General features: G+C 35.0%; 1 protein-coding gene across 7 annotated transcripts in view; it reads right to left on the bottom strand.

Annotated features, from left to right (window-relative positions):
- Positions 1 to 17,466, bottom strand: part of RAP1GDS1 (Rap1 GTPase-GDP dissociation stimulator 1) — a 172,645-nt gene that overhangs the window by 55,001 nt on the left and 100,178 nt on the right. For 5 of the 7 annotated variants that reach the window (XM_007999316.3, XM_007999318.3, XM_007999317.3 and 2 more), the window contains one exon: positions 4,437 to 4,583. The exons of the other annotated variants lie outside the window; for them this stretch is intronic. In XM_007999316.3, the coding sequence (XP_007997507.1) occupies positions 4,437 to 4,583 (147 nt within the window). The remainder of the gene's footprint in view (positions 1 to 4,436; positions 4,584 to 17,466) is intronic. 7 annotated transcript variants of the gene reach the window in all.

Genomic DNA, 17,466 nt, shown 5'->3' with positions numbered 1-17,466 from the left:
ATGGCCTCCCTTCAACCATAGCTTAGTTATCATCAGCCTATGCAGCAAATAAATATGAGAATTACCATGTAGGTATCTCAGAGAGATTTCAGCAACTACAAAAAAAGAGAAATTAGTTTTTCAATAATGAGGAGTAATTAAAATATTAGAAAAATCGGCTCTATTTGTAGAAATCATATATACACATATCATACATGTATATATAAAATATAGGTCAGATGAAGAAGCCATAGACTGCATATGTTAATAATTTTAGAAGATACTTTTTCCTTTCCTGATGGCATCTTTCAGTTGCCTCTACTTTTCTCTCTTATGGCACAGCTTATGTAAAATAAGTAACTTTCGTGTTTAATGCTTATCGTTTACCACTTTCTTTAGAGTTATAATAGAATTTTCCTTCTCTCTGTCTCTCTAGCACAACTATACTAAGAGAAAGAGTTAAACCGTCAATTACACTTTCCATGAAATATTCATTGATTAATTATGTCTACGTACAACAATGGTGACTATCAATAGATTCCTCAACAAGGTGGTGTTTTGGTCTTTAGCACTTTGCTTTAGAACCCTGGTTTGTTTCTATTCAAAGGTGCAATTAATTCAAGTGTACATATGCAGACTCAACAAGTTTGTGGATCACCTATGGGAAATTTTTAATTACAGATTTGGTACTTGTTACTACCAGTGTGTTTTCAATGCCCCTTTCTGCTGCCACCGTGTACCATATGTAGATAAGGAACATCAACTAATACAGTGGGAAAGAGTTTGTAATGCTTCTAACTTACTTAATGAAGCAAATGCATTCCAATAACATGTTTCTCTTCCAAGCACTGAATTTGCTAATGAAAATTTGAGACAATAATAAGTATACAGAAAAGTCAATGAATATTTTCCAAAATCCTATGTGCTAAAACAGTGTTATATTTGAAAACAGCTGGATGACTGAACAAAATTTTCAGTCATTACTGTAATGTTTTGGCATTGGGTAACCAAAGCTAGGAAACAGATAAGAAACTAATGAGGTTAAAATACCTACAAGTAAACGTTTGAGTTCTTTGGTTTATACAGTAATTAAAGTTGTAATGAAATGAAGAAAAAAAAATAGCAAGTTCAACACATTCCCTCAAACTGAATGTCAAATTGTCAACATGCTTTTCTACAGCCATAATTGTCAAATATTCAGGCTATTTTCATGAGCCACAGAATCAAAGAGTACTTTTTCGCCACGTGAAAAACATGTATAATTTTTTCCAAAATGGATGAATTTAAATGATTTTTACTAAACAAAGTTTTATGTGTTATTTAAATATTATTTTATTTATACAATATTATTGATACACGTCTTTGGCTAAGCAATTATAACTTTTGCTATTCAGATTATTCTACACTTACCTGAGTATTAAGTTTTAACTGCTTCACCAATAGGGAAACAAAAGTATATATCTAGCTCACAGCTTGGAAGTGTGGAGTCTTGAGCTAGTTTAAAACTTTTGAAACTGATAAATTATGAATCATATACAGCTTTAGCAAATGGTACAAAAATGACTTTACTGAGTATTTTCATAACATATAATGACTTGCATGTGTTTAGGAAACTTGTTTTATTCCCTATTTAATGGCTTTAAAAAGTAGATATGCTCTGAGTTTTACTGTATGAACAGGAAGCATCTGAATCAAGACATTCTAAGTTCCAATTTTAGAACTAATAAATAATTTGAAAATATTCTCTTCAGGGAAACTATGTTGGTGGATTTTTGTGAACACTCCCAGTATTTTTTTTTAATCAGCACATTTAAAACATTTTATATATACAGCTAAAGAACAATAACGTCCTAACTACAGATAAGGCTTAAGTTATTGGGTCCAAGGGCAGTTAGCTTTTCTGCTACAGCAGGAAAAAGCTATTTGTCACTCAAACATTTTACTCATAAATTAGCAGAGTGTTGTATACTGACGTTCTACATAGTAAATACATATAAAAAGAAACTTCACTTATTAGTGCTAATAGAAAGTGCCTCCTGAGTTTCAAAAAGCTGTTATCTTTTGTTTCAGGGACTTATCTAGGTACACATGATCAATACCAAACAATCTGAAGTCAGTAAAGATGATGTAATAGTTAAGTCTTCAAACATAACTTTAAAGGAAAAGAGAAAGCAAATAATGGACATAACAATAAAGATGCTTTAATAATTATGCCAAACAAACAAAAAGGATATAATTTCAGTGAAAGCACATTAGAAGAAAAAGAAATCACTTCACAAACTAAGACACTCATGACAGACAAAATATAAAAAGGAAGTAGAGGAAAGATGATGATAGTTACAAGTTTTGCATTTGTTTCTTAAAAATACTCAAGATTATGTCTTTTTTATTCGATAAGTTTTAAAAGCTGCATTCAAACTGCAGCTTTTGAAATAATGGAAGAAAAAGACCATTTGTCCAATAATATTCAGAGAAAAGTTAATATAGCTTTCTGAAATCTCTAAGTTATTTCTTGGGAATGCCTGAGCTCTAGAAAAAAGCCTACTCTTTAAAAAACACATATATATTATACAGTTAGACTGTGCACTCCACATGCTGTTAATCATAACACTTCTCTACACACTGGGATACACTATAATAGGGACTCAATCACTGCTTTGGATTGGAAATAGTGATGCATTTGAAGACCAGCCATCTGATATATTAATACTTCTATACAGATTTTTTTTAACAGCTTCCTCAAAGAACTAACGGCTAGTTTAGATGCATAACAAGACTAATTCTACTACTTCCAAAACTGGAATAACTTCATAAAATTTCTTTCATTTATATTTCTAAAACCTTTTCCCATTTAGCATTCTTCCTACTTTCTCAAATGTCCAAGCCTAAATGTAGTTAAAAGCAAAGGAAACAACATGAAAATCTGACCAATGATTTCTTAATGCAATTCAGATACCTGTGTATTATGGTTAAATTTCAATTATTTAGGAAATATGTATGTATTTTGTGGATTTCTCAGGCTCTGTCGTTTCTGTTTCTCAAGTTTATATTTAGGGCATTTGCTCTTCAAAATTGATTCCACCAGAAGACAGGAAAAATAGATGTAACTAATCCTATGAAGACTACCATTTATTATTAGCTCAAGTTTAATAGGTAAGCCATTTGATCAATAAAAACGCTATTATCCTAATTCAAAGACTTAAAACTGAAAGCCCTTGGACAGGATGAGACCTGAAGATACTTTCTGTTTAGCTTCTAGAGTATTAAAAATATGCCATCCAACATTTAAAACTCAGATGTCATGTAACAAGCTAGATATTTCAGCTTTCTCCCCCACCTCCCATCCCCAAAATAAAAAGACTGGGCAGTATTTGGCCAAATCGTCATACAGAAACAACTGGCTAGAGAAGAGTGGTGGTTTTCCCCTTTCAATACGACAAGGGCTCTTCGATTTACCATAGTCCCTACCATTCACTGTCGTCACTAACATCAAGGGCCAAATGTCAGTAGCCATTTATTGTCAAGGTTTATCTTTTTTTTTTTTAATTATTGAGAATATTTCTTTGGACCCACAACTATCAAATGTGGGGAAAAAAAAATATGGCAAAAGGGTCATGTGTTTCTAGAACACATGAAAGTAAAGAATAATACTGCATGTCTAATATACAAATAAAATACGTCTCTGCCAAAATATCACAACTTAAAATGCCATTATGAAACAAACCACAGAAAGACCTTATTTGTGTTACATACCAGGAACATAACAAAATTTGAATGTCTGATCCACACAGTGATTCATATAAGATGATAAACAAACAAATGGATATTCTGTGACACAAATGTATTGTGAAGTCTTAATATCACAGATTTATATTCATTTAATTAACCATATAGGCTGTCTGAAAATTATTGACATGTCACTTTTTGCTAGGGTCTAAAAATGTTTTACAGAGAAAAGAAACTATTTACAATAATTTATTAAATTTCTAAAATGAGATCTCTGCAATTGCTCTGAACTTGTTTCTAAAGCCAGATTTTATTAGCGTTTTAAAAAATTATTCAAAGTAAACCTAGCATCTAGATAAAATAATTTTACTTTTGCAAACAGTGTTCATATTTTAAAGCTACTGGTATATATATAATGAACATAAAACTATTTTAATATTGTTTATTTTTAAAATGTTCATAGTAAGAATGCTTAAATCATACTATATGGCTGTGGAGTTTTGTTTTTGATAATGATCAACACTGGCAGCCCTTCAAAAATTAGTCCCAGTTAGTAAATTAACCATTTTACATTTTTGAAACATGAAATTTAATGTTGGCTAATTATTAATTTTATATGCCACTTATGAATAATTTGTTCATCATTTTTCAAATATTTTTGTTTTGCACTATAGTAAAGATAATTTTTAATTTTTCCCCCAGAGATAAAGCAAGTTTTCAGTTTTGTTTACCATTCTCATTGCTATAGTTCATCAGCATGCCACAAAAGACAGTCAAGAGCTTCTCATTGGCGGGATCTGTTAAACTGCACAGTGACCTTAAATGGTCAATTACAATCTGTGCACCACCTGCTTGGTCAACTGCACTTCTGCCCTCATCTGTAAAACAAAGAGTTAAATTAAAAATAAAAGAAAAAAGAAATGTACCTTACAATTTCAAATACAAAACATAACAGTGTTATTCTTTATTTTGTGAATAAATAGAAAATAAACCTAGGCAGGACATTAAATATGTTTTTTCAGAAAAAACAAAACAAAAGAAATAAACATGGAAATGGGGGTGGGATGGGGAAAAGAGACAATCACTTTTTAGGCAAAATAAGATTATTCTCATTGGCATCATATAGGAGCTAACAGAACTTCCCTGTGTCCTAGAAGTTTATGATGTGAAAACTTTGACTCCTTTCACAAATGACAATGCTGTGTAAGAGAAAAAAATAGAAACTAAGTGATATTCTATTGGTATAAGTTTTTGTCCTTCAGGTTGAAAAATCACTAAACACAACTTTTTATCATTGGTTTTCAAAATCAGCTATTATCGAAGAAAACCATATGGGAACATATTATGTCTTTGATAATAGCTATTATTAAAGAAAACCATATGGTGTAACTCTAAATCATAATATGTAATTCCTGAATATTAGTACTATGGTCTTTGTTAATGGCATTTCCTATAGTCCAGGAGCTTGATTTATTTCTTTTTTCCTTATTCCCTCTCTTCTAGGGTACACCAATATAATTCAACATTACAAACAGTGGTCAAGTGATGGTGAAACATAACTTCCATTATGTGTCCATCTACATTGTATAAAACAGATGTCACTTAACTGTTGGAACATATAAATAGCTTTAGACTACTTTCTAACTTTTGAACATAAGAATGAAAAGAAATTGAAAGAAGAATATGTGTCATTCTAAATGACACCTTATATAAAATATAACCGCCCTCTAGAAGAGGTCCAAGAGAAATGTGTGAGCCATAAATGTGAGCCACATGTGTAATTTAAATTTACTAATAGCCACATTAAAAAATAACAGGTGAAAAATTAATTTTAGTAATATTTTATTCAATTCAATATATAGCACTCTGACATGGAAATCAATAAATTAACAAAACATTTTGTATTATCATCTTCACAATATATCTTCAAAATCCAAGTGTTTGTTTTCTACCCTTACAGTTACATCTCAACTCAGACTAGCCACATTTAAACTGCTCAGTAGCTAAATTTGGCTATTAGCTACCACGTGGACTGTACTGTTCAGCTACAGAAGTGTAGAACAAAGATCAGCAAAAGAAGTGACTCACAAAGGAATGATAGCTATGAAGTTAGTTACAATTTGATTTTCATTTTCTAAATATAAGAACTGAAACTAGGTCATATCTTTATTACTGTTGCTGAATCATATTAGATGATACAACTTAAAATATGTAATTTCTTATGGTATATACACACACACACAAATTATATAGTAAGACCTCAGAAATACTATGTTCATAATTTTGAAAAATTTTGAGGAAATCCACACTAAAATGAAACAAAACAGTTTTATCCACTTAGTTTTATTGTATTGTTATAAAGACAGAAAACAGGACCATATGCTAATCAGCTCATCAGATCACAGAAAATTCCTATACTGCCAGAGTAACTAGCTAGAGGAACCAGCCAAGAACACTGGTCAAATCTCAGTTAGAAATCTAATTTCCAAATGTTTGTTTTCCATAACATAGATGTAAATTATCTAAATTAATGGGCAATTTCAATGTGGATGATGTCTCAGAAAACTGAACATTAGGATTACAAATTTAAATGTTCAGACCTTCAATAATGTGAAGGTATAGTACATCTCATCCCTAAATTGCAAAGCTCGAATATTTTTTTATTCTAATTCCTGAGTAAATTGGGCTTTTGAAATATAAATTATGTATGCTTAGGACTTAGAAGAAGACATCTTAGAGAATAGCTAAACTAAGCCTTGTATTCATATACTAGGAATTTCATATACCAGGAAACTGGGGCTTAGAAACTATGTGGCACCTATTTGCAATGAACTGTGAATGAAAGCTGGCTTCCTATCCAGACTAAGCTAGTAAATGTTCAAAAATTCAATAAATTAAAATACAAACTTATTCAACAAATTTGAAGCAATAAAAACACAATACAATTCAAAGCAAATTACCTATTTGTGTTTCAGAGTCACAGTGCTTTTCATCTCTTCCTTTCCTTCCACCCCCCTCCTCCGAATTGTCTATAACATAGCTTTTTAACTCATGTGTTACTGAGAATTGTTTGCAAGGCATAAACACAATCTCTATACTAGAAATTATGTTACTACCAAATATGAGAAGAAAAGCAAAGCATATATTACAATAATAGTGATCTGGGTTCAAAAAATATTCACCACCACTATAGGAATGATTATACAGCTTTTTTCTTTCTTTGGACAAATCAGCCTGAGAAACAAAGTAAAAGCATTTTATTAAAATATTTAATAGGATTTAAAGATTCAAAGGAATAAACGATAATATTATGTTCCTTTAGCAAAACCAGTGACATAAGTCATCTTTAGAAGTATCTTACAACTCACTTTTTCCAGTAGTATTTAGATAACAAATCATTTTTAAATACAACAGCTATCATTGCACAAGTCCATATAAATTGGTTTTCCATAGTTAACTCTATACTTCATGTTACATTATCAAGAGTATTGTTCACTTAAAAATAATTTTCAAAAGGTTCCTTATCCTAAACTTGTGTATCCCTAAGTGTAAGCTCATCTTTCACTCTTCTCGTAACAGCTAACCTATGAAGCATCCTGAGCTGTCACTTCCAAAAATATAATTTACATCTCAATTTTCCTCATTTAACTATGAAGCATCCAACCACTGGAAAAAGTGCAGCCCACTCTTTAAAGTCCTATTAAATCCTTTAATGATGATCTTTCACACAAAGTAGTTTCCAGCACAAGTGTGATCATTCTTCACATTAGGTAAGAGCAGGGCTTTAAATCTAAAGAGTTACTGCACTTCCATTACCCTTCTGTAATCAAAAGCAAGCAGCAATAAAATTTGTGTCATGGTTATCATGTCTCACAAATGAGAAAAAAAAATGTTACCATGTTAAACACTATTATCAGGTACACCAAGGGTGAGGAAAAGACCTAAAATACAACCACTGAATCTAACTATTGTGGCATGTCTTACAGTGTATCCTAACTTTAGATTTTACTACGTTTCCTCCTTGTGGACGGTAAATGCCTAGTATATAGTAGGTACTCAATAATTTTTTAATGAATGGGGCTTTTGACAGATATTGATAAATTACTATTCACCTTGAAGATGGATTGTGAGAGTGACACACACACATACATGCAGAGAGAAGAATTTGCTTAAAGAAATGGTGATGATTAAATATCAGCATTCTGAATTGCAACTTGGGAAGTCTAAGTCTAGTTCAATGTTCCCTCATTGCACACTCTTTTTTTTTTTCTTTCTGACACGGAGTCTTGCTCTGTCGCCAGGCTGGAGTGCAGCAGCACTATCTCGGCTCACTGCAACCTCCGCCTCCGGGGTTCAAGTGATTCTCCTGCCTCAGCCTCCCAAGTAGCTGGGACTACAGGCACGCACCACAACCCCCAGCTAATTTTTGTATTTGTAGTAGAGATGGGGTTTCACCACGTTGGCTAGGATGGTCTCAATTTCTTGACCTCGTGATCTGCCTGCCTCCGCCTTCCAAAGTGCTGGGATTACAGGTGTGAGCCACCGCGCCCGGCCTACACACTTTTAAAAAATGTATATTACTTATGCCATTAAGTCAAGCAAGGTAACAGCACTTTCTTAGCATTAACTGAGAATCTATCTTTAAAGATTCACTTGTGAAAACTTGTTGGTATATTTTCCAACAAATCTTTTCAGAGTATTTGTAACTTAAATATTAAGACCAACTTATATCACACAATAGCTGTCTAAAATGTACACTAAGCAGAGGATTTGATTGATATATTTCATGTATAATCGGTTCAGGGCTTAAAGTGGCACAGTATAATAACAATTTTCATATCCATATCAAAACTCATGGAGAGTCACAAATCCATTCACTGAGAGTGAAAGAAATTTCTAAAACTTATAAAGAATACACTTTAAATAACAATATTTCGAAGCACAACAAAAAATGGATATTGGGAAGAGGTAGATAGGAGGCAGGACTAGCTTGCAGCTCCCAATCAGACATGGAGACTCACAACATAAACTTTTCCTCCAAGAACTACTGCAGGAACATAGCAGAAAAACTGAGAGACCCTTTGAAGGAACTGGATCATCACTGCAGACTATCTGAAATGCTGAAAAACTGTGAGTTTGCTTGCTTTCTCAACATGGAGGCTCATGGGCTTGGGTAAGTTCTCAGCTCTGGCCATCAGCTGCCTGGAAATAGACTCAGTGCTGTTAGGGGATGGTGGGAGTGAGACCAGCCTTTAGGATTGTGGGCTGTGTGGGAGCTGGATCAGGCCCATGACTGCCAGTTTTCCCCAACTTCCATGGCAACCTGTATGGCTCAGCAGAGGCAGCCATAATCCACCTGGAGATATAACTTCATTGGGCTGGGAACCACACCCCCATCCCCCACAGCAGCCGCAGCAAGCCCCACCCAAGGAGAGGCTGGGCTCAGACACACCTATCCCTGACTCCCACCTGGTGGTCTTTCTCTACCCACCCTGGGAGCTGAAGACAAAGGTCATAATCTTAGGAGCTCTATGGCTCTGCCCACTGCCCAAAAAACCATACTTAACCAGGTGTCCCTAAAGCAAGTTTGCATCCTCCCTAAAGGACCGCAGTTGACGTGCTCTTAAAAGTGCCACCTCCTGGCTGGAGGCCAACCAACACAAAACCAGCACACTAAACAAAAACCCAACTGAGGACTCTCAGAGTCCACTTCACCCCCCTGCTATCAGGGCAGGTGCTGGTATCCATGGCTGCAAGACCTGAAGATGAATCACATCATAAAATCACACAGTTTGCAGACACTCCCCAGTGCCACCCCGGAGCTGAGTAGCTCTGCTGGGTGGCTAGACTCAGAAGAGCAAAAATAATCACTACGGTTCAGCTCTTAGGAAGCCCCATTCCTAGGGGTAGGAGGAGAACACTACATCAAGGGAGCACACCATGGGACAAAAGTATATGTACAGTAGCCCTTGAATCCCAGCTCTTCCCTCCAGGCAGGGGAATCACTTGAATCATTTGACATAGTCTACCCAAATGAGATGGAACTAGAAAAACGGTTCTGGTAATATGACAAAACAAGGTTCTATAACACATGCAAAAGATCATACCAGCTCATCAGCAATGGATCCAAACCAAGATGAAGTCTATGAATTGCCAGAAGAATTCAGAAGTTCAATTATTAAGCTGAAATCAAGGAGGCACCAGATAAAAATGAAGTCTAACTTGAATCAAAAACATGATACAGGATATGAAAGGGTTAGTAGTGAAATAGCATAATTAAAAATATAATCACAACTTCTGGAAGTCAAGGACTCAGTGAGAGAAATGCAAACTGCACTGGAAAGTATCAACAATAGAATCGAACAAGCCGAAGAACTTCAGAGCTTGAAGACAGGCTTTTGTGTTAGACCAATGCAAAGACAAAGAAAAAAGAATTAAAAATGAATGAAGCCTCCAAGAAGTCTGGGACTATGTTCAACGTCCAAACCTAAAAGTAATTGGTATTCCCAAGGAAGAAGAGAAATCTAAAAGTTTGGAAAATGTATTTGAGGGAATAATTAAGGAAAACTCTCCCAGTCTTGCTAGAGATCTAGACATCCAAATACAAGAAGCTCGAAGAACATCTGGGAAATTTATCACAAAAACATCACTGCATAGGCACACAGTCATCAGGTTATCTAGTCAAGATGAAGGAAAGACTCTTAAGAGCTGTGAGGCAAAAGCATCAGGTAACCTATAAAGGAAAACCTATCATCTTAATAGCAGATTTCTCAGCAGAAACCCTACAAGATTGGGGTTCTATCTTGAGCCTCCTTAAAACAATTATCAGCCAAGAATTTTGTATCCGGTGAAACTAAGCTTCATAAATGAAGGAAAGACAAGTTTTTTTCAGACAAATGCTGAGAGAATTTGCCACTACCAAACCAACACTCATGAACTGCTAAAAGGAGCCCTAAGTCTTGAAACAAATACTCAAAATACACCAACAGAACTTCCTTAAAGCGTAACTCTTATAGGACCTATATAACAACATCACAACGCAAAAAAAAAAAAAAAAAAAAAAAAAAAAGGTATTCAGGCAATAAACAGTACAATGAATAAAATAGTACCTCACATCTCAATACTAACATTGAATGTAAATGACCTAAATGCTTCACTTAAAACATACAGACTGGCAGAATGGGTAAGAATTCACCAACCAAGTTTCTGCTGTCTTCAGGAGATTCACCTAATACATAAGGACTCATATAAACTTAAAGGGGTAGGAAAAGATATTCCATGCAAATGGACACCAAAAGTGAGCAGGAATAGTTATTCTTATATCACACAAAACAAACTTTAAAGCAAGAGCAGTTAAAGACAAAAAAGGACATTATATAATAAAAGGACTAGTCCAACAGGAAAAATCACAATCCTAAATATATACGCACCTAACACTGGTGCTCCAAGATTCATAAAACAATTACTACTAGACCTAAGAAAGGAGATAGACAGCAACACAATAACACTGGGGGATTGGACTTCAATACATCACTGACAGCACTAGACAGGTCATCAAGACAAAGTCAACAAAGAAACAATGGACTTAAACTATATTGTACATCAAATGAACTTAATATATTTATACAACCTTCTACCCAACAACTGCAGAATATACATTCTATTCATCAATACATGGAACATTCTCCAAGACAGATCATATGATAGGCCACAAAACAAGTCACAGTAAATTTAAGAAAACTGAAATTATATCAAGGACTCTCTTAGACCACAGTGAAATAAAATTGGAAATCAATTCCAAAAACAATCTTCAAAACCATGCAAATACATGGATATTAAATAACCCGCTCCTGAATGACCACTGGGTCAACAATGAAGTCAAGGTAGAAATTTAAAAATTCTTTGAACTGAACGATAATAGTGACACAACCTATTAAAACTTCAGAGAGATAGCAAAAGTGGTGCTAAGAGGAAAGTTTGTACATTAAATGCTTACATCAAAAAGTCTGAAACAGCACAAATAGAAAATATAAGGTCACATCTCACAGAACTGGAAAAACAAGAACAAACCAAACCCAAATCCAGCAGAGAAATAACCAGTATCAGAGCAGAACTAAATGAAACAACAAAAAATACAAAAGATAAATGAAACAATAAGCTGGTTCTTTGAAAAGATAAATAAAATGGATAGACCACTAGCGATGTTAACGAAGAAAACAAACTCAATTAGAAATGAAATGAGATATTACAATTGATACCACAGAAATACAATAGATCATTCAAGGCTATTATGAACACCTTTATGCGTATAAACTAGAAGACCTAGAGCAGATGGATAAGTTCCTGGAAATACACAACCCTCCTAGATTAAACCAGGAAGATACAGAATCCCTGAACAGACCAAAACCAAAAAGTGAGATTGAAATGGTAATTTAAAAATTGCCAGCAAAAATAGTCCAGGACCAGACAGATTCACAGCTGAATTCTACCAGATATTCAAAGGAGAACTGGTACCAATCCTACTGATATTATTCCAAAAGAAAAAGAAGGAATCCTCCCTAAATCATTCTCTGAAGCCAGTATCACTCTATTACCAAAACCAGAGAAGAACATAACAAAACAAAACAAAACAAAACAAAACAAAACAAAACAAAAACTACAGTCCAATATCCCTGACGAACATAGAAGCAAAAATCTTCAACAAAACACTAGGAAACTGAATCCAACAGCATTATAAAAAGATAATCCACCATGATCAAATGGGTTCTATACCAGTGACACAGGGATGGTTTAACACACGCACATCAGGTCGAGCGCGGTGGCTCACGCCTGTAATCCCAGCACTTGGGGAGGCTGAGGTGGACAGATCACCTGAGATCAGGAGTCTGAGACCAGCCTGGCCCACATTATGAAACCCTGTCTCTACTAAAAATACAAAAAGTTACAGGCGTGGTGGCACATACCTGTAGTCCCAGCTACTTGGAAAGCCAAGGCAGAATCGCTTGAACCTCAGAGGTGGAGGTTGTAGTGAGCCGAGATGGCGGCACTGCACTCCAGCCTGGGTGACAAGAGTGAGACTCTGTCTCAAAAAAAAACCATACACACATCAATAATACATATACAGAATGTTTAAAATACATAGATTTTGTTTTAAAAAATCACATGATCATCTCAATAGACTCAGAAAAAGCATTTGAAAAAATTCAGCATCCCTTTCTCATTAAAATCCTCAGCCAAACTGGCATAGAAAGGACATACCTTACGGTAATAAAAACCCATCTACTACAAACCCACAGCCAATATTGTACTGGATGAGGAAAAGTTGAAAGTACTCCCCCTGAGAACTGGAACATGACAAGGATGCCCACTTTCACCACTATTATTCAATATAGCACTGGAAGTCCTAGCCAGAGCAATCAGACAAAAGGAAAAAATAAAGGGCATCCAAATCTAGTAAAGAGGGAGTCAAACTGTCACTGTTTGCTGATGATATGATTGCATATCTAGAAAACCCTAAAGACTCATCTAGAAAGCTCCTAGAACTGATATATGAATTCAGCAACGTTTCAGGATACAAAATTAATGTACACAAGTTAGCAGCTCTCCTATGCACCAAGAGTGACTAAGCTGATATTCAAATAAAGAACTCAACCCCTTTCATAATACCTGCAAAAAATAAGATACTTAGGAATATGCTTAACCAAGGACGTAAAAGACCTCAACAAGGAACACAAAACACTTCGGGAAGAAATCATAGACGACACAAATGGAAACACATCCATGTTCATGAATGAGCAGAATCAACGTAGTGAAAATGACCATACTGCCAAAAGTAATCTACAGATTCAATGCAATTTCCATCAAAATACCATCATCATTCTTCATAGAATTAGAAAAAGCAATCCTAAAATTCATATGGAACCAATAGAGAGCCTGTACAGCCAAAGCAAGACTAAGCAAAAAGAACAAATCTGGAGGCACCACATTACCTGACTTCAAACTATACTATGAGGCCACAGTCACCAAAACAGCATGGTACTGGTATAAAAACAGGTATACAGACCAATGGAACAGAATAGAGAACCCAGAAATAAACCCAAATACTTATAGCCAGCTGATCTTTGACAAAGCAAACAAAAACAAAGTGGGGAAAGGACACCCTATTCAACAAACGGTGCTGGGATAATTGCCAAGCCACATGTAGAAGAATAAAACCATCTCTTACTTTATACAAAAATCAACTCAAGATGGATCAAATACTTAAATCTAAGACCTGAAACCATAAAGATTCTACAAGACAACGTCGAAAAAACACTTCTAGACATTGGCTTAGGCAAAGACTTCATGACTAAGAACCCAAAAGCAACAAAACCAAAGATAAATAGATGGGACTTAATTAAACAACAAAACTTCTGCACAGCAAGAGAAATAATCAGCAGAGTTAACAGACAACTCACAGAGTGGGAGAAAATCTTCACCATCTATATACCCACCAAAGATCTAACATCCTAAATCTACAAAGAAATCGGTAAGAAAAAAACAATCCCATCAAAAAGTGAGCTAAGGACATGAACAGACAATTCTTAAAAGATATACAAATAGCCAAGAAGCATATGAAAAAAATGTTCAACATTACTAATGATCAGGAAAATGCAAACCAAAACCACACTGTGATACCACCTCACTCCTAAATGAATGGCCACATTCAAAAAATCAAAAAATAGATGTTGGTGTGAATGTGGTGAAATGAAAACACTTACAGTGTTGGTGGGAATGTAAACTAGTATAATCACCAAGGAAAACAGTGTGGAGATTCCTTAAAGAGTAAAAGAAGACCTACCATTTGATCCAGCAATCCCACTACGAGGTATCTACCCAGAGGAAAAGAAGTCATTATTCAAAAAAAGATACTTGCATGTGCATGTTTATAGCAGCACAATTTGCAAATGCAAAAATATAGATCCAGCCCAAATGCCTATCAATCAACGAGTAGACAAAGAAAATGTGGTATACAGATATACATCATGGAATACTACTCAGCCATAAAAAGGAACTAAATAATGGCATTTGCAGCAACCTGGATGGAACTGGAGACTATTATCCTAAGTGATGTAACTCAGGAATGGAAAACCAAACATTGTATGCTCTCACTCATGTGGGACCTAAGCTATGAAGATGCAAAGGCTTAAGAATGATACATTGGACTCTGGGGACTTGGGGGAAAGAGTGGGGCATGGTGAGGGATAAAAGACACATTCGGTACAGTGTACACTGTTCGGGTGATGCGTGCACCACAATCTCAGAAATTACCACTAAAGAACTTATTCATGTAACTGAACACTATCTATTCCCCAAAAACCTATTGAAATAGAAAAAATAAAATGAACAAATTATATAATCTTTTAACTTCGTAAAATTAGTTTTTCCTTTAGACTCTACTGGTATCCCACTTTTTAGTCTCCAAGAACAAACAGTTTATTATGATAGATTTTGAACATGTATGATATATTCTGAACAAGGATTTTAAAGCAATGGGTAAGACAAATTAGATTCATTTTAAATGTAAGGACACAAATACTACTCTCAGTCTTTGTAGTCAATATCCGTTGATTTTATAACTGAGGCTATAGTCCTACATTTTAAACTTCAGCCCACTGGTTCTCAGTGTACACTAGCCACACATTAGAAAATCTAGATGTCTTATAAAGCTAAATGAGAAATATTAATGAAAAATCCCAAAACTATCATATCACAAGTTAAGGAAATGACTAAATTATTTTTTACCAGAATTGAGTGTGAAGAATGTTCCAATTTAGTGACAAATGGGATAGAGCTTGTAAATTTCATATTAAAATGTGATTTTTATGAGTTGCATCTTTAAGTTTATCTGAATTAAAAAGGAATCAAGTATCAAAAATATTTCTAATATGTTACTGTATTCTTAGCGTGGCTTTTATATTCTGTAGTTTAGTATCTTTTTCTGTAGGAGATGTTACTGATATGAGAGTAATGTTCTGGAGACACAGATGTCATTTCTACTTATTATGGGTTAAACTGTGTGCCCTCCCTCAATCTATGTTTAAGTTCTAATCCCTAATACCTCAGCATGTGACCTTATTTGGACACAGGATCATTGTAGATATAATTAGTTAAGGTGAGGTCCTACTGGAGTAGCGCAGATCTTTAATTCAATATGACTTGTGTCCTTACAAGAGGAGGGAGATGCACAGAGAATGCCAAGTGAAGACAGAGACAGGGATTACAGTTATGCTACCATAAGCCAAAGAACACCTGGGGCCACCAGACACTATGAAGAGGCAAAAATGTCCTCCTCCCCTATAGGTTTCAGAGGGAGGCATGTCCTGGTGAGCATCTTGATTTCAGACTTATAACCTCTGGAACTGTGAAACAACAAACTTCTCTTATTTTAAGCCACCTGGTTTGTGGTACTTTGTTACAGCAGCCCTAGGAAACTAATACATCACTTCATATAATACAATATAATACAACATTGTGAAATATTTAAGTTTCTTTCTTTCTTTTTTTTTTTTTTAATTGGGTATTGTTTAGAAATGGGATTTTGCTCTACAGGCTAATTGTAATAGTAATGTTCCTTGTTAACAACAATTTACCACTGGGAGAGGAGCAAGAGCATTGAAAAAGCCCACAGTTGTGCAGGAACGGGTCCAAGCCTGAAGGCAAAGCAAGAACACTAAGGAAAGTCCTCCAGCACCCATACTCTAAGCATAAAGTAAGAACAGCTAACTATTAAAGGAATCTGAAGAACATACTGCACTGAAGTAAGGTGAGCAACAACAAAATGTGAACCTAGTTCAACTCCCGACTACACTGGCCTGACCTTTACCGTATGCGAACACCCTAAAATAAAAGGAAGTGTGCTCAATTCCAGAGATTAAATACTGTTAATCTGTTTTCCTACAATAATATCCAGCTGCAATAAAAAGTTGAGATGCATTTTAAGAAAAAAATAGCTCACTGTCCAAAGATGAAACCAACAAAACTCACAGGTTGCCAGATGTTAAAACTATCATACAGGGACTTTAAAGTAACTATGATGACTATATTACAGGATCTAGTGGAAAAGTAAATAATATCCATGAACAGATGTGAAAATTTGGAGAAAAATGGAGACTATAGGAAAGTTAAATGGAAATGCTAGAAAGGAGCAACACAAAGAATTATTTCAACAGGTTGAATAGCAGACTCAACAAAACCAAGAAAAGACTCAGTGAACTCATAGATCAATAGAAATTACACAAACTAAAACATGAACAAACTAAACAAGTAGGAGTGGGGTAACCCAGAGCACCCAAGACCTGAAGGAAAGAAAACAGCAAATGGTCTACCCTAAGTGTATAGTAGTCAGTAGTCTCCCTTCATCCATGGTTTGACTTTCTGCAGTTTCAGTTACCCATGGTCAATGCTAACACGAAAATAATACAAAAATTCCAGAAATAAAAAAATAAAGTTTTAAACTGCATGCTGTTCTGAGTAACAAGAAATCTTACACCATCCCATTCAAATCATGAACTCTCCAACTTTGCCCGGTGTATTCATGCTAGATACACTACCTGCCCATTAGTCACTTAAGTAACTGTCAGATCAGCTGTCACAGTATCGCAGTGCTTGTGTTCAAGTCACCCTTATTTTACTTAATGGCCTCAAAGTGTAAGAGCAGTGATGCTGACATATGGTTATAACTGTTCTATTAGTTATTGTATTAATCTCTTTCCATGCCTA

Source organism: Chlorocebus sabaeus, chromosome 7, assembly GCF_047675955.1.
Source record: "Chlorocebus sabaeus isolate Y175 chromosome 7, mChlSab1.0.hap1, whole genome shotgun sequence".
NCBI lineage: Eukaryota > Metazoa > Chordata > Mammalia > Primates > Cercopithecidae > Chlorocebus > Chlorocebus sabaeus.
This window is presented reverse-complemented; position numbering and strand designations above follow the sequence as displayed.